Source organism: Protopterus annectens, chromosome 1.part1 (genome assembly GCF_019279795.1).
Source record: "Protopterus annectens isolate FY-2018-M chromosome 1.part1, PAN1.0, whole genome shotgun sequence".
NCBI lineage: Eukaryota > Metazoa > Chordata > Ceratodontiformes > Protopteridae > Protopterus > Protopterus annectens.
This window is the reverse complement of record NC_056726.1, coordinates 1,457,902,631-1,457,921,103: the sequence shown is the minus strand read 5'-3', so window position 1 is coordinate 1,457,921,103 and position 18,473 is coordinate 1,457,902,631. Positions and strand designations below refer to the sequence as shown.

Genomic DNA, 18,473 nt, shown 5'->3' with positions numbered 1-18,473 from the left:
GTGAGTCACTGGTGTGAGTGTTGTTATGTGTAGTGGATTCTATTTGCTTTGCAGTGTGTGCAAGTGGCTTGTTCTTGGGAGGTCTCTGATCTTTTGTTAGGCATCTATTCAGTACCTTCGCGTATATGGGTTTATGTGTTGTGACTAAGGTTACCATACGTCCGGGTTTTAAAACCCGGACAAATCGCAGAATTTTCAAAAAACAGACATCCCTATTTCGGAGTCTTTCCTCCGCTTTGTTTTTTTTTTTTTGATTGGCTCATATACCGGTATATGAGCCAATCAAAAAACAGAGCACTGTTCAGTGTTGAACTGCTTGATGTTCCATATTGAACAGAAGAGGGGCTGCTGTGCACATTTTTGATTGGCTCGCATACTGGTATACGAGCCAATCAAAAAGCGGAGCTCTGTTCAATGCGGAACTGCTTGATTTTCCGCATTGAACAGAAGAGGCTCCGCTGTGCAAGGTTTTGATTGGCTCGTATACCGGCATACGGGCCAATCAAAAATCCCCAAACACAGAGCTACTTACCTTTAATTCGGAAATGCATTAAGGACAAGACCTTTTTTTTTTGCTCTTCAGCCTAAGAGGGGAGCAAAATGTTTTAATAAAGACCTTTTTTTTTTTTGCTCTTCAGCCCCTAAAGACAATGAAAAACACATTTTCGCCCTCTTTTACAAACAGCAAAATATGGTAACCCTAGTTGTGACCTTGTTTTATATGAGATGTGATGTGTGTGTGTGTGTTAACAACCTGTTTGTTGTTCGGTTTGTTGTTATGTGAGAGAATTGATTCCAAATTCATAGTAATTACATCTCTCACATATTGCATTTGCTTGTTTTAGGAGTAAGTGGTTGTTGTTTTTTATATTTTGTAAGTCTTTGGTTATAATTCCACCAGAGCTGCCCTGTTGTGTAGCCACAATAATGATGTCATCTACTCCTAAACTGAATTTCAACAAGCCAGCTTCCAGAAGTAAAACTGAGAGTCTCAGACATCATGTTAATTTCTTTCTGACAGCAAAGCCCCTCATGATAGTAATAAAGTATTACAGACAGCAGATAGGGAGACAGTCAAACATAGGCTGTTCTTAAAGTCCTGGACTATAGAGAGATTAAAGAAAAAAAGTCATACTTACGTTGAACCCAGTTCCCAGTGACAGGACTGAGAAAATTAGGATAAAGGCCATGTGGTTTTTCAATTTTGTTTAGAACTTTCCGTATTTTCATGACCTAGAGAAATAAAAAAAATCACTCAGTATATGCACATATATATTTTAATGTCTGCATACTAAATTATCTTCTTCTAAAAGAATGCTTTCATCATAATTTTACAATAACAAAAACTGCCCAGCTAATTACCTAAGTGTCTATGACTTCCTGCCCACAGATCACACTATCAGGTAACTCTTTAACCAGTTCTATACTGCAAGACCCTCTTGTTACTCTGACTAGGCCATCTAGTGGACACATCTATCTGTACCACCAGAGTCCTGAATTGTAAAGTCAGCATGATACAAAGAAGTGTTGGTAGGGGGCAAGGTGAAGTAGCAGGTGGCCAGCTCTCCTATTCAAGAACAAAGCATAAGAGCAGGTGCTGCTGACAGGATTCTCGGTGAATATTATTTTTTTCCCTGCAGTTCCTACTCAGTAGGATGTGAAGATGGAGACCCTTCAACATGTGCCATGTAGAGTAGCCCTGCATGTCACACTACCACAGATAGGAAGCTCCACGATTATCCATATAGATGATGGCCTGCACTTCAGCCAGCCCTGCCACAGATAAAAGCGTACTATCTAGCCCTCTAAGAACTATAGCCCTGTAGGGTCTGCTTCCTGATGAATTACTGGATCCACATAGTGATTAGGGCATTTATAAGCCTAGCCAGAGTATGTCTGGCTTTCGCCACCCATTTTAAATTAATTTTGCTATGCCCTTTTTCGAGGCTAGTATACTGTGCCTCTGTCTAACAGTGACACAGAAGTGATACCCGGGGTAAACCTACGATCTCCCATCCACTCATCAAGATTCCTCTTGAAGAGAGTCAATGAGGGACTCTGCCTAACCTGGACTGGGATTTTATTCCAGAGTGAAGGGAGCCTCTGGGTTATGAATCTGTCCCTCTAGCATGTCCTATTTATTTCAATGCTGAGGTTCAAGTCTCTCGAGCGTGTAGCTCGATGGGATTTAGATTTTTTGAGGTGCAGCATGTCCCTTAATTCCGGGTTGGACATGGCTTTATACGTCAGACACAGTTCGCCTCTGAGCAGGCGGTATGCCACTGAGTAGAGCTGGAGTTTCTTTAACCGGGCTGCATATGGCATCTGTTTGAGCCCTTTGATCCTCTTGGTGAGGTACTTTTGGGGTCTTTCCAGTTACTGCAGGTGTTTGGTAAGGTACATCCCAAAAGGGGCATTGTACTCAATTATGGGCCTGATGAGGGATGAGTAAAGAGGTACGATGACCTCCCCTAATCTAGATGTGAATCCCTACATGATTAGGTGGGCTATATAAAATGTTTTTCTAACCACTTTGGCCATGTGGTTGTCAAATGAGAGATTGCTATCAACTTGGGTCCCCAGGTCCCTAATTACTTCTTCTGTACTTAATGGATTACCACCTATGTGGTAATTTGTGGGCACTTTGTTTTTGCCAGAGGGGATGACCATACACTTTTTGGCGTTTAGCTTGAGGCCATGGCTCTGGCACCAGTTGTCTGTTTCTATGAGGCCCTTTTGTAGGATGCTTGTGTCGGCTGGAGAGTCGATTATGGCGCCCAGTTTGCAGTCATCTGCGAACTTGGTCAGCCACAGTCCTTCTGTGTTGGCTTGTACCTCCGAGAAATATAACTTACACAATTCAACACATTCATGCCTTTCACATGGAAATTATTGCTAGGCGTCATAAAGGGTGATTGTGAGCACTGTCCCTTCATATGAAACTACACATAGCGCTTTAAATGGGTATCAATGACTATGTACAGGGATAGCGATATCCTGTTCTCTATCAACAGTGTCTTTCCCAGTGCATCTTAACATTCTCTAAACCTTCTTACTGCCCTTTCACTTTAAGGCCCGTTGATACAAACACTGGTGGGTCTTCTCCCTTATTTCATTTTAGGTCTACACCATGTAATCACAAGACCATATCTTCGAGTTGCACAAGATCAAGTCACGAAACATCAAACTAGCTTATCTTCTGGAAGCCAGTATTTTTGGGTCTACCGATTGCCCTTTCCTAAATGTGAAGCAATCATTGAATTGGTTTGTATAATGGGGGCACAGCCTCCAGATGTAGGGGTGCACAGAGAGTTTTGTCCCCTGCAAAAACACTATTGTTTATACTGCCAGCTTCCAGAGGAGCATCCGCTTCGATGTTCCATGACTGGATTTTGTGCAACTTGACCATGTGGTCTTCTGATCACATGACAGAGATCCTTCTTTTTAGTATTCCATTTCCAAATTGTAACGCCTTTGAAATCTATAATACTCTGACAGTGACTGCTACTTTCACCCATTTGCCATTGAAATGTATATCACAAGGGAGGATGGCATAATGGTTAGGGTGTTTACCTTACAGACACAAGGTGCCAGGTTTGATTCTCACATGGGGTAATTGGCTAGGCTTGAAATGACCCACAAGGGCAGTTAGCCTAGTACTAACCTATGAAAAAATCATTGGGGCAAGAAGCAATGCAGCCTAGGACAAATGTATTAAAGCAAACAGACTTGTAACTTCTGTTTATCTATACAAAGAAAGTCTTTATCTATTTATTATCTCAGAAAAAGCTAAGCTTTTCTGTCTTTACTGCTTTTTCTCACCTACATCTGTCTTCTGCATTCTGCACTTACAAATACACTTCTACCCACAAAAATAAATAAATCATTGTTAGTGGGTCTGACAGGCACTTACAGGATTGGACGTTTCTCTAATGTCAGCTGATCAAAGCTCATCTGCAGACATTTCTCTGGTCTCCTAGAAGCAAGTAAATTAAAAATCTGGGATGCAGTTTTGGCTGTCCAACAAGGAGAAGACAGTGGCTATTATCCTGACTGCATGTGTGTTTGTGTGTGTGTGTACATGTGCGTGCATGTGTGTGCGTGCGTGTGTGCTTGGGTGTGCCTGTGTGCATGTGTGTGTGCGTGTGTGTAATAAATGAATGAATGTGTGTGTGTGTACACATGTGCGCGTGTGTACGCATGTGCATGTGTGTGCTTGTGTGTGTGTGTACATGTGTCCATTTGTGTGTGTGCCTGTGTGTGCTTGTGTGTGCCTGTGTGTGTGCATGTGTGCGTGCGTGCGTGTGTGTGTGTATAATAAATGAATGAATGCCTGTGTGTGTGTGTGTGTGTGTGTGTGTGTGTGTGTGTGTGTGTGTGTGTGTGTGTGTGTGTGTGTGTGTGAGAGATGAGGCATAAGGGAAGACAACCGTTTGATAAAGGAATGACAACCACATCCTATTTTCCTCACTTGCTTCTGCCCCGACCCAATATGATGATTTCAAATGACATCTTAGCGCAATTAACTAATTTAGCACTTTTTTACTCAGTCATAAAATAAGCTAATAACAATCAAGTTATAATGTTTAAATCAGCTAGAGATATAATAAGCAACAGATTATCAACAAGAACATTACAATGCATAAACAACATGCATCATAATGATTTCTGATTTATATTTAATATCTTAACCTAATAACAGAAACTTTCATGAGTTTTAATGGGATCAGCAACAATCTAAGTAGACAGAATTAAAGCTTGTGCAAAGCAATGGAAAACAAGAACAGTAGTGCTGTTAATTTGTTAATATCATGACATCCTATACGTGAGCTGCCACAAGAATTATAAGACCATTACATACTCCAGTGTATAAAAACGATCATGAAGTACACTGACTGAAGAGAGGAGACCACAGAATAGCTGATGTGTTTTACTTTGGATGGGGCTAAGGCCTCCATTGTGGTATCTTCTTACATAACGTCTTCAAATAGTGAGAAACATAATATGCTCAAATTCTTTGCTCAAGAATTCTGGACAAAGTCAAAACAATAGATGGACAAAGGCCTAACATCATGGACAATTTTAAATATTACTGTAATTCACTTAAGTTAATAAAACATGTTTTATAACAACAAGCATTTTCAACAATAAGAAGCATAAAACTCTAATCAAATGAATGATATCATGAACTGAATGCAATCCTCAAAAATAAAAGTAACTGGGTAAAAATATGAGGCAACATCAGGTACTTTCTGCAAACTAATAAACAGCTGAGCCATATGGTGAGGGATACTTGCTTTGTTAATGCTTTGGATCTCTTCAGTACATTCAAATATTCAACTTAATGCAAGTACTACCTGAACTGAGCCATCAGTCTGTGGGATGCTAAGAGACTTTTATTATGCTTTGACAACCCTCTTCCTGTTGTCTGAAAAGCTCAGTACAGTGCAGTGCCTACTGCTATGAGCTCCTTTGCAGATGCATACTTCTATATGTGTGCAATGTTCTCTGTCTCTACTTTTGTACTCCTAAGACCCTGTAGATATAAATTGCATTTCTGGACATTTCTCCAGAGGGTGCTCTTGCTATGTGACAAACTTGACTCCCACCCTGGAATAGTCAGGCCAGAAATGAAGACTTTGTCCAACCCTCCCATTGCCAGCTCTTCAAGCCCCTGGGCTGAAAAATGGATTTAGGTTATTTGGGTTGCAGCTGGTGTTCCATACCTCTGTACAACAGAGCCAGCAAAGTTCTTCTCCATGCCTATGCAATACTGAGCCACAAAGTTCCTCTCCATGTCTCTGCACTATAGAGCCAACAAAGTTGTCCATGCCTATGTATGACAGAACTGGCAAATGTGTTCTCCATGCCTCTGCACCGCAGTCCGAGGAAAATTTTTTATCATAGCGTCAGGAAAGTTCTTCTCTATGCCTCTGCACCAAAGAAACGACAAATTTATTTGACATGTCTCTGCATCGAAGAAAAAATAAATTTCTTCTTCATGTCTCTGCACCATAGGGCCAGCAAAGCTCTTCTCTGTGTGTGTACACCACAGAGATGAGAAAGTTCTCCATGCCCCTGCACCATAGAGCCAGGAAAGTTCTTCTTCATGCTGTGTGCAATACAGGGTGCAAAATGACTATACGTTTCTGCTGACATCTTTACTGCATCAGGTACATATTCTCTCATGTGGTTCTCTGTATAATCTGTATTTTTTTGGTTATTTGTTGGCAAGGAAAACAGACTACCTTTGTTTGGTTATTGTTTAAATCAGCACATCTAAATCAAACACATGTGCACTGTACGACGTGTACTCTTGTAACTTTTTTTGTAATCTGCATAGTTTGAATCTTTCCCTTTCATTTTCTCACTCTTTCTTCTGACTTCATTTTTTCACTCTTCCTCTCCTGTATCAGACTAGAACAGATGACTATTTTTCATCCTCCCTTCCTCTGATAAGTCTCATTCCATCTGCTCCATGCACTTTCCTCTTCCCTCCCCCTCCCAAACAGCTTAGGCTTTTGTCTAAGTACGTCACGAGAACAGGAGAAAAATAAATGTTCCATCAATAGCCATATGCTAGGAGAGCGGAAACAGCAGAATCCAAACCTAGTTCCACAGGTTTGAATCTAACAGTCTTAAAAACAGTATAGTGTTCTATATTCATTTATATGTAGCTGTTTCAATCTGAACTAAAACATATTTCAAGCTTATGTAAATTAAATATGTCACAGTACAACACAACCCACTTGTTAACAAAGATTTTGATGGAGAAACAGCAACATTCAGGCTAGTGGAACTGTAATTTGCTGTAACAGCTAGCTCTAAGTAGGTGAATGCCTTGAGAACAAGTAAAGTAGGCAGCCATGTAGGAAAGGAAATAGGTAACCTGCCAGTATAACAAATGGTTGTAATCGAAATTCCACATCTGAAAATGCATCAGGCTTGACTAATCTGATTAGAATAGAGCAGTACTTGGTTTAAAAAGTATCCCATGGGGCATTGCTTCTTTCGTTGCACTTTATATGGTAATGAGCTGCAGTCTTCTGGTGATGTGGATGCAGGTAAACCATAAAAACATTTGACAATAAGATGTGGCAGAATAAAATGTGACAGAATGTTGCGTGGCCGACGTATGCGCTTAGGTCCCGCGTACTGCTGTCATGTGTAGAGAAGTAAAATGTAAAGTAATATTAAACAGGTGGGTATAAACATGGTAACTTAGGTTTAATGAAAATAATTACAATGTTTGTGCTTAGGAAATAATAACCATGGTATGCATTAGCGGGGGGGGGGGGGGTGTTAGGATTAAAAGCTATACTGTAAGAGAAACAGAAAAGTTGTATTGATCAGAGTTTTAATTTAAGTAGCGTAAGTGTGTTGCTACTACTACAGAGGTAGTGTGGCAGCACATTAAGGACCGTGTATGATTCTATAGACCACTTAAAGAAGTATTTGTACTGCTGAAAAGATTGTCCAAGCGACCACCAGAACTGACGCCATGCAAATATTTATTGTATATAAAGAACAGGATACGCGCTTTCACACAGTATGTGCTTCATCAGATCCATTAATACAAAATAGTTAAAACAGTTTAAATAATAAAAACCAACTAAGAACAACCAATTAAAATTCATCATTAATTATTAATGTGACCTGCACTTCTTCAATATTGGTTTTAAAGGTAAAGAAGCATTAATCCCTGGGAATTTATCTGCCTGCATCCTAATTATCCATTTGGTTTCTGCAAGTTCTATCCTGTTATTAAAATCTCCACCCCTCTTGTCTATAAAAACCAGTTGTAAAACCATAAAGTCAAAATCATGACCTGGGTATGAGGATATATGCTTAGCTAGTGCATTCAGAGAATTATTAAGTCTGATATCCCCTTGATGTAGTAGGATACACTCCTTGAGCATCCTAGAAGTCTTCTCCTACATAAAAAAGTACAAAATCTGCACTTAGTCAAATAAACTAAGCCTTTTGACTTACAATCAACATAAAATCTTGCTATAAAAGTGAAATGTAACTTAGTATATTTATAATCATTATCTCTTGAAATAAAATTACAGGCCTTACAAGTCATACGGAGAAATGTGCCTAATCTGTCATAAACAACAGGAGATATGTTAGTAGACTTGTAACAAAGCTGTCTCTTAAGAGACAGGTTGTTCTTAAAAATATAGCTAGGTCTATCACCTACAATGCTTCTGATCCTTTCATCTGATAATAAAATCGGCCAATATTTATTCGCAGTGTACCAAATATGATGAATATTATTACCATAAGTCAAAGGTAGTCCAAGGACCTTACTATGGCTAGAATCACTCATATTAATATGATCCTGAATCCTATCTGTCCTATTAAAACTGGGTTTACCTTTAGTATCACTCAACAAATCAGTCTCCAGCAAGGTCTTATCCAATACATCCTGTTTATACCCTCTCTTAAATAAATCTTCCCCTAGCCTAGATATAGCTACCCTATATCCATTATCTTCTGTATGTAACCTAGGCATTCTTAAATATTGATCATTGGCAATAATATTGAAAACATGCTTAGGGTGCATACTTCTACAATGAAGAAGTGAATTTTTCCTGCAGAACTTCCTAAATAATTAAATTTGAATACCCCCATTAATCAAAGCTAACTTAGTATCTAAAAATTCAATAGATGTCTCTGAATAATTCAGCACAAATCTAAAACACTCACTACTTTATTCAAGGTATTGCACAAAATTCTGTAGATCACTGGTGGTGCCCTGTCACAAAATAAAAACGTCATCTACGAATCTTTTATAATATAAAAGCTGAGTTGAAAATGCATGGTTGGATAGGACCATCCTGCTCTCCCAGTCAGCCAGCACAAGGTTGGCATAACTGCTAGCGCAGGAGGTTCCCATCGCTACACCCATTTTTTGCCTAAAAACACCATCCCTGAACATGAAAACATTGTTATATAATAACATTTCCAATAATGACCCTATAAGATGAATATACTCATTTGAATGATCAGTATATGTGCTCAAAAACCTCTTAAGGGATGCTATTCCCATAGCATGGGGTATAACAATGAACAAAGTTTGTATATCCATAGTCACTATTAAAGTATCTTCCGAAAACAAACCATGAACCCTGGTATAGTCACCCAGAGTACACAAAAAATGTTCCGTATCTTTTAAGACCACTTTAGAATAGAAATAAACTCAGTTACCCATCCCCTTCCTGACACTATAGGATGAAAGGATGGATGTAATAGTGATTTATGTACTTTTGGCAACCCATGAATAATCAGAATAAGTGGTTCAGTCGCAAGCATAAAAACATACATTTCTTTAGTAATCACTGCATACATCAAAAGCTCATATAGTTCATCATGTATGTTCTTAATAATTGAAGTTACCATTACTTGTGAAATCGTCTCATAAGTCGCAGTGTCATTAAGCATTTCTAACATACTATTATCACATAAGGTTGAGTCCAAAACAACAATAGCCTCTCCTTTATCGGACGGATGTATAGTCAATCTATCATCATTGCATAACTGTTGTAAAGCCGAAAATTCTCCTTTAGTTAAATTACAAAAATTGTTGTTAAGGGGCTTAGAGTCAAAGACTTCTTTCTCAATAACTTTCACAAATGTCTAAAGTATAGATGGTAACTGTGGAACAAACAAACTGGAACGTTTTAAGAAATTAGATGTACATTGCTGCTCACCAAATGCTAATTTAAGAGCAACAATTCTAGCAAATAACTTGATATCTAGAATCATGTCATTAATCTGTACTGGCCGAGAGGGTACATAATTCAAGCTCTTATCAAGTAAACAATTGTGCTGTGTTTAGGTCGATAGAAGATAGATTAAAAACTAACGTGGATTCTTCTTGAGGCCCATACCTTCTGAGTGCAGCTCACCCTCTGATGACAACTTCCTCCTCTTCTGTCCCTGACTGGAGCTCCGCCGTCTGTTCAATTGCTGAGGTAATCTGAAAGGGGCTGGAAAGTTCAGAAAAACATTATTCGTAAAAGCAGAGCTATTAATATCCTTTGGTCTAGCTCCACCTGCTGGTGCATGAATAGCTTGTGCTCTCAAAGATATAGTCATTGCATTTCTCTCTGAGCCGTAAGTAGAAGGCAGCAGTGGTGGCAATTGTCCTTCTAACCCCGACGTCATCAGCTCAATATGGGATGGTTGCAGCGGCGCCACATCATGTTAACCTGAAGATTTCAAAGGATCATTACTACGATTTAAATTCACTGTCCCTTCGGACCTCCGAGGCCACACAAAAATATGGCCTCTTTTAAAATCAGCAAAATCTCTCTCGAGCTTTCTCTTGTTTTGCATCTGTAGTTTGTCATCGTATGGTAAAACATTCAGCAGCACATTGTCTATTTCCATCGCATGAGAGGCTTCTTTATAGTTGTCATAAAATTCTTTCTGCAGTGCCTCCATCTTAGCAGCTAACTCTTTCTCTTGTGGTGCAAAAAATTTGATTAACAATTTCATGTAGATGAAACTTAATTCCATATTAAGCATCTGCCATTGCTTTAACAGTTCAGGGTAAGTGTCTCCATACGTAGGCATGCGGAGAACCTGCAATCCTCTTGGTACCACTTTATGGTGGATTCATTGCCACTGCAACTTTTTAAGTCTAAAAAGACCAGTCTCAAACTCTTTTAAAGTATTCTTAAACATACCCCAATCAGGAGGTTCCAATACTGGGGATTCTCCCAGAAAACTAAACCTCAAAAGAGAATTAGCATCCATATTAATTAATTGCTTGAAACGTCGATGACTGGAAGTCCCCATATTAGGGCGATAACTCAGTTCAATATCGACTTGTTCAGCCATGTGCTGCTGGGTATACACCATAACAGTCAAATGAAAAAAAAGAAATACCCACAACAGCCAAAGGTCGCTTAGTAAAATAAATATTCGTAATGTTGAAAAGATTGTCCAAGCGACCACCAGAGCTGACACCATGCAAAAATGTATTGCATATAAAGAACAGGATAAGCACTTTCACATAGTATGTGCTTCATCAGATCCATTAATACAAAATAGTTAAAACAGTTTAAATAATAAAAACCAACTAAGAACAACCAATTAAAAATTATCATTAATTATTGATGTGACCTGCGCTTCTTCGATATTGGTTTTATATTATTCAGGGACATCTATTGAATTTTTAGATACTAAGTTAGCTTTGATTAACGGGGGTATTCAAAGTTCATTATTTAGGAAGTCCTGCAGGAAAAATGCACTTCTTCATCGTAGAAGTATGCACCCTAAACATGTTTTCAATATTATTGCCAAGGATCAATATTTAAGAATGTCTAGGTTACATACAGAAGATAATGGATATAGGGTAGCTATATCTAGGCTAGGAGAAGATTTATTTAAGAGAGGGTATAAACAGGATGTATTGCATAAGATCTTGCTGGAGACTGATTTGTTGCGTGATACTAAAGGTAAACCCAGCTTTAATAGGACAGATGGGATTCACGATCATATTAATATGAGTGATTCTAGCCATAGTTAGGTCCTTAGACTACCTTTGACTAATGGTAATAATATTCATCATATCTGTGACACTATGAATATTGGACAATTTTATTATCAAATGAACGGATCAGAAGCACTGTAGGAGATAGACCTAGCTATACTTTTAAGAATACCCTGTCTCTTAAGAGACAGCTTTGTTACAAGTCTACTAACATATCTCCTGTTGTTTCTGACAGATTAGGCACATTTCCCCATAGGACTTGTAAGGCCTGTAATTTTATTTCAAGAGATAATAACTATAAACATCCTAAGTTGCATTTCACTTTTATAGCAAGATTTTATGCTGATTGTAAGTCAAAAGGCTTAGTTTATTTGGCTAAGGGCAGATTGTGTAATTTTATTATGTAGGAGAAGACTTCTAGGATACTCATGGAGCGTATCCTACAACATCACGGGGATATCAGACGTAATAATTCTCTTAATGCACTAGCTAAGCATATGTCCTCATACCCAGGTCATGATTTTGAATTTATGGTTTTACAATTGTTTTTTACAGACAAGAGGGGTGGAGATTTTAATAATAGGATAGAACTTGCTGAAACCAAATGGATAATTAGGATGCAGGCAGATAAATTCCTAGGGATTAATATTTCTGTACCATTAAAACCAATATTGAAGAAGCGCAAGTCACATCAATAATTAATGATCATTTTTAATTGGTTGTTCTTAGTTGTTTTTTATTATTTAAACTGTTTTAACTATTTTGCATTAATGGATCTGATGAAGCACATATTGTGTGTAAGCGCATATCCTGTTCTCTATATACAATACATTTTTGCATGGTGTCAGCTCTGGTGGTTGCTTGGACAATCTTTTCAGCATTACGAATATTTATTTTACTAAGTGACCTTTGGCTGTTGCGGGTATTTTTTTTTATTCATTTCACACCACTTAAAGAAGAGATACTGGGCTGTTGATGGAGTTCAGAGGAAAGTAGCCTGGTGGATTTATAGGTTGGAGAAAAAAATTATATGAGCAAAGACTGATGGACCTGTTTATACCTTCTCTTAAATAAATCTTCCCCTAGAGATTAAAAGCAATAAACAGTAGTATGACATAAGTCTGAGTACTGTGGAGCAATCACGCCAAAAAGAATGAGCAAAAAAGAGAGGATAAAGTGTAATTAACAGGGTTCTTGCATTTTTCAATATCTGCAAATGTATTAGGTTCATAAATTTATAGGTATGTATTAGGCTAAAGGCCCTGGAGCCTTTACAAGCCTGCCCCATAGGATTACCCTGGCATCGTGGCATCATGCCACCCGACCTTAGTTCCCAGTGCCTCTGTCGAGTAAAGCCACTGGATTGATTCCTGGGGTGAATTTTCTATTTCCCATCCACTCATCAAGGTTTCTCTTGAAGACAGCCAGTGAGGTGCTCTGTTTGACATGTATGGGAAGTCTATTCCATAGCATGGGCAGTCTCTGGGTTATGAACCTGTCCCTCAAGCATGTTTTGTTGATTGTGGTAATGAGGTTGGGGTCTCTGGAGCGTGTGGTGCTTATTGATTGGAATTTCTTTAGATGTAGCATTTCTAACAGATCTGGGTCAGACATGGCTTTGTAAGTCAAGCAGAGATCGCCTCTAAGTAGTCGATATGAGACAGAGAATAGTTGGAGTTTTTTGAGTCTGTCCATATAGGACAAATGTTTAAGGCCTAGGATCCTCTTTATGAGGTACTTTTGCAGCCTCTCCAGTTTTTAAAGGTGTTTAGTGAGGTACATGCTAAATGGGGCATAGTACTCAATGATTGGCCTAATGAGGGAAGAGGAGAGGGAGACAATGACCTCTTTCTTCCTGGAAGCAAAACCCTTAGTAATGAGATGTACCACATAGAAGGACTTTCTGACCATAGTGGCAATGTGGTTGTCAAAAGAGAAGTTTCTGTCAACCTGTTTTCCCAGATCTCTTATAATGTCGTCTGTGTTCAATGAACTACCATCCATGTGGTAATTCATGGGAACCAGGTTTTTCCCAAAGAGGATGATGACACATTTTTTTGGCATTGAGCTTAAGGCCAGGGTTCTGACACCAGTCATTGGTCTCAGTGAGGCCTTTCTGTAGGATGTCAACATCACTTGGGGAGTTAAAAATAGCTCCCAACTTGCAATTGTCTGCAAACTTTGTCAGCCAGAGCCCCTTCATGTTGGCCTGGACTTCAGAGAAGAAGATACCAAACAGCAGAGGACCCAGGACCGAACCCTGTGGGACTCCACTCGTGACTAGTCGGCAGTCTTACTTGGAGTCTGCTACTTTCACACTGTGGGTTCTATCTGTGAGTTTGCAGCCCACCTAGTGATATAGGGGTTGATGCCTAGCTTAGTGAGTTTTTCTATGATTCCTGAGTGGGGAATGGTATCAAAGGCCGTGGCCAGATCAAGGTAGGCTGTATGAACCACCTTGCCTTCATCCACAGCTCTGGCAACTGACTCAAAGAAGTCAACCAAGTTGAGCAGGCATGATCTACCCTTCACAAAACCAAACTGTGTGAGATCCAGAGTTTGGAGATTCCCTATATCCTTGTTTATTAGGTCCATGGTGATGCATTCCATACCTTTGCATATCAGACTCATCAAGCTAATGGGGCGATAGTTCCCAGGGTCTGTAATCGCTCCACCATTGTGGAGAGGGATGACTGTAGCAATGTGCCATTTGGTAGGGACAAAGCCTGAGGTCAGGCTGTGGTTGAACAGGGCACACAAATGAGGTGTCAGTTCACTCTGTAGTTCATGTAGAACACAGCCAGGGATATTTTTAGGTCTCATAGAAGCTGTATTCTTAGCCTTGGACAGTGATGTTTTTACCTGTGCAGCAGTAATACTGAGTGCCTGGCAATCTACTGGTATTGGGATTGGTCCTTTGGGGGAGGAGGGTAAAGTTGGCACTGAATCTGTTGGCCAGTATATTGGCAATATGTGTCGGCTTGGTATAGGAAGTGCCATTGTGCAGTAGCTCAGAAAAAAATCTGGGTATTGCCATGGAGATTCTTTATATAACTATAGAAGGCCTTGTGGCTGTCTTTACTCTCTGCTGCAATTCTGTTTTCATAGCTAGCTTTAGAGGATTTGATGAGGGATCTCAACAATTTGTTGAGGCTGATAAGGGAGTTTTTCCAGTCTTGGGACTTCATCTTATTCCGCATCAGTTTCCTTCTTCTGTTGTAGAGTTTGTTTATGGCAGGGGACCACCACACTGGCTTCCTTTTTTTGGAGGAGATCATCTTGGTTTATTGGGTATGGCGAGATCCATTCATTTGTGTACGTGTTCATACAGTGCATTGGTATATGATTCGGCGACCATGTATGGGTGCTGTGAAGTTAGCCACCTCTGTTTTTAGGAGCCCAAAGTTAGCTTTAGAGAAGTTTTTCATGGTGGTTACCTTTGGGGGGGAGGGGTGTATTTCCAAGGTGATTAGTTTATGGTCAGATCTAACCAGGGAGGAGTTGACTATTGGTGTAGAGCAATGGTCACCCATGTTAGTAATGACCAGATCAAGGATGTTGCTACCTCTAGTGGGGGTACAAACGAGCTGGTCTAGGGCATTGGAATTAATGAATACCAGGAAATGTTGAGCAAGTGTATTGTTATATGAGTAGTTTTCCCAGTTAATGGAGCAGTAGTTGAGGTCACACACTATGAGAGTGTTAGGTTGGACCCTAATATTTCCAGGGTGCTTAGGAACATGGAGTGTGAGTCTTGGGACATGGTTGGGGACCTATAGCAGGCTACAACCTGAATCGCTGTCTTACCCAATGTTAGCTGCACCTGAAGTATCTCTGATGCGTTATGTTGAGCTACCAGTCTGGAGGTCTGTGTATCATTTATGAATATGAAAACACTACCGCCTTTGGAGCTATGTTAGCCTGGTAGTGCAGGGGGGGGGGTCTAGTTTACGTTGTCATAATCTGACAATATTGAATACGATATTGTCAGCACGACAATGTCGAAAGTCCAGAACATTGCGCAGGTAAATGGAAATCTCCATAAGGGGGAGATTTCCATTTACCTCAATGTAGTGCAGTCTCAGAGTTAGTATATATAAGTAGGGGGGTGTGGGGGTGCAGAGGGCCTTGCCCCCCTGCCAAAGCTAGTTAGTTTTTTTTTTAATAATTTATTTTATTTTTTACGTTATTTGAAATTTTACTACTTCGATCAATAAAGTTTGAACTTTATTGATTCAATGTAGTAAAACTTCGATAACTTGATTTAGACATGTGCAGGTGTGCTTTCTGCTGCCTTGAACCAGGTCTCTGTCACAGCACAAATGTCGATGTTCTCCATTTTAAGGAGTGCTTTGAGCGAGTGCATTTTGAGATTTAGACCTAGCATTGAGCAGCATGACCCTCAGATTGCATTTGTTTGTAGCTGTTATGGTGGTAATTTGATCTTTGGAACACCGCTTAAAAAGGCACTATAGGGGTGGCAGGAGCCTTGGCAAGTATTTGGAAGCCCAGGGTTGACAGATGCAGGGCATCTCTGGCAACGCATCAAGGTCTGTCAATCATGTCATCCCAGGCAGACAAATACTGGATCCCCTTAGAATGACACCAGAAACTTAGCCAATTGTTGAAATCAATCATTTTCTGCTTATATTGTGGTATCATTCTGGGTGATGGTAGGATGCTGATCAGGGCTATGGTCATACCCACCTAGGCTACATAATCCGAGAGCTCCTCCATGTCTCTTTTCATGCAGTTCAGGGAGGTACATCCCAGGTCATTCACACCCACATGTACAATGACATAGTCATATTTGTACCTGATGTTGAGGGACCTGAGTGCGTGCGTTATGTGGTGGATCCTGGCACCTGACAGGCAGCTGACTGTTACTTTCTCCTTATTCAATCTAGTGAGTGGGACATCAGTGTGCCTGACTATTGAGTCACATATGACTAGTGTGTTGGGCATGCTGTTTTGCCTTAGGGGTTTTGGTTGAGTGGCACACTGTTTAGGAGAGTTATGTGTCTCATGATTAGTGTTGTGATGTGGTGGTTGAGTGCATTTCTGCCTTGGTGGTCTCTGCTGTTTGGTTAGATTTTATTGAGAGCCTCCGTGAAGGTGGGGGTATGGTTTGTGTTTTTATGTGAAGGCAGTGCTGGCATGTGTTCCAGAGGGCTATGTGTTCCATGTGATGTGGTGCAAGTGTTGCCCTTCTCCTCTTGACCAGCTATCCCGGTCTTGGCTAGAGAGTGCTTGGCTTCCAGTTTGGATACATAAGTGAATCTCTCACAAGTCTGAGTGCTGGGAGGTAAGAGGAGAGGGTTGTCAGTGTACATGAGGCAGTTGCTACATTGTCTTAGGATGCCAAAGTTCCACCAGGTTAATAAGGGAAAGCACAGGGAACTGACCTTTAGACATGCCTGGAGTGGTGGGCATAATAAGTACTGGAGCTGTTTCCTTGTACAACATTTGGTGCTGATAGCACTTTTGTGTGCTACAATAATTGCTACAAGTAGTCTGGTTAAGTGCTAGACTAATAAGCTAGTAAAAGTGCAGGAGAGGAGAGAACTAGCAGATCTGAGGGAAAAATTGAAGAGCAGACTTTGGCACTGCTCAGAAGCATACAAACAGTCTTGGATACAGCAAATCTGTATCTGGACAAGACTAGTTACAGGAAAGGCAGGAAACAAGCACAAACTCCAGCTTTTAAAACAAAAGGTTGAAAGAGATGGAAAAATCTGCCCAAACAGCCAATAAACTACAATTTCTGGGCCAGAAACCACTCCTCTTGTGGTAGATAGGCTACCTAGTGCTTTCCACTCCCACTGATAAGCTAGAAGGCTTCCCTCCAGCACAGAAAGGCTTGGGGGTGCTCAGAAGTTTACATACAGTCCTGGATACAAGAAGCCTGTAGCTGGACTTGACTAGTTACAGGAAGGGTAGGAACCACGCTTAGAAATTTTTTTTTTGTACAGAAAGTTGAATGAGATGGAGAAACTGCTCAAACAGCCAACAAACTACAATTGCTGGGCCAGAAACTGCTCCTCTTGTGGTAGATAGGCTGTCTAGTGCTTACCACTCCCACTGATAAGCTAGAAGGCTTCCCTCCAACACAGAACGGCTTGGGAGGCTCAGAAGCTTACAAGCAGTCTTGGATACAGTAAATCTGTATCTGGACTAGACTAGTTACAGGAAAGCAGGAAACAAGCTTAGAATATATATATATATATATATATATATATATATATATATATATATATATTTTTTTTTTTTTTTAAACAGAAAAGCAGCTAAAATAGCACTAAAAACAATTCAAGTGCAATGCAAGCTAGCACACTTCAGTGTGTAGCAATATTAAGGCTGAAGAGATGGGACTGGTAGGAGTGCCTGAAATCAAAATATGATCACACTGTACTCAGTTTAGTGAGTAAATGAGATAAACCCAGGAGGAGTGTTAAACACAAATTTACAATAGAGGTGGAGAATTCCAAAGACACCAAGATTAATATCACAACAAGAACAGCGATAGAGGGTGGGGAAACTAACTGCAGAGAGACAGACAGACCACACAATAGTCAATGAAACAAACAAATAAACAGAAACATAAAATTCAGTACTATCTATAACTCTGGGAGTTTGTAGTTAACTCAGCTTGTAATATTGAATGCAGGTAGATAGCAGCCAGCCAACAACTCAGATGTTTCAGCAGAAATTAAATTCTCAGATATGTGGCTAACACTTATAAGCATAGAGAAACCCTCTAGGCTAAGAGTTAAAACCAAATATCAAAAGAAGTGAACGTTTAGGAAGGTAACTGCAGAGAGACAGACAGACCACACAATATACAATTAAACAAATAAACATAAAATTCAGTACTATCTGTAAAACTGGGAGTTGATACTTAACTCAGCTTGTAATACAGTTGAATGCAGGTAGATAGCAGCCAGCCAACAACTCAGATATTTCTTCA

At 39.9% G+C, this 18,473-nt stretch overlaps 1 protein-coding gene across 1 annotated transcript in view; it reads right to left on the bottom strand.

Moving 5' to 3' along the window:
- LOC122816395 (mannosyl-oligosaccharide 1,2-alpha-mannosidase IA-like) overlaps positions 1-18,473 on the bottom strand; it is a 1,552,790-nt gene that overhangs the window by 371,457 nt on the left and 1,162,860 nt on the right. Inside the window, exon 7 of the mRNA XM_044089154.1 lies at positions 1,140-1,233. Within this exon, the coding sequence (XP_043945089.1) occupies positions 1,140-1,233 (94 nt within the window). The remainder of the gene's footprint in view (positions 1-1,139; positions 1,234-18,473) is intronic.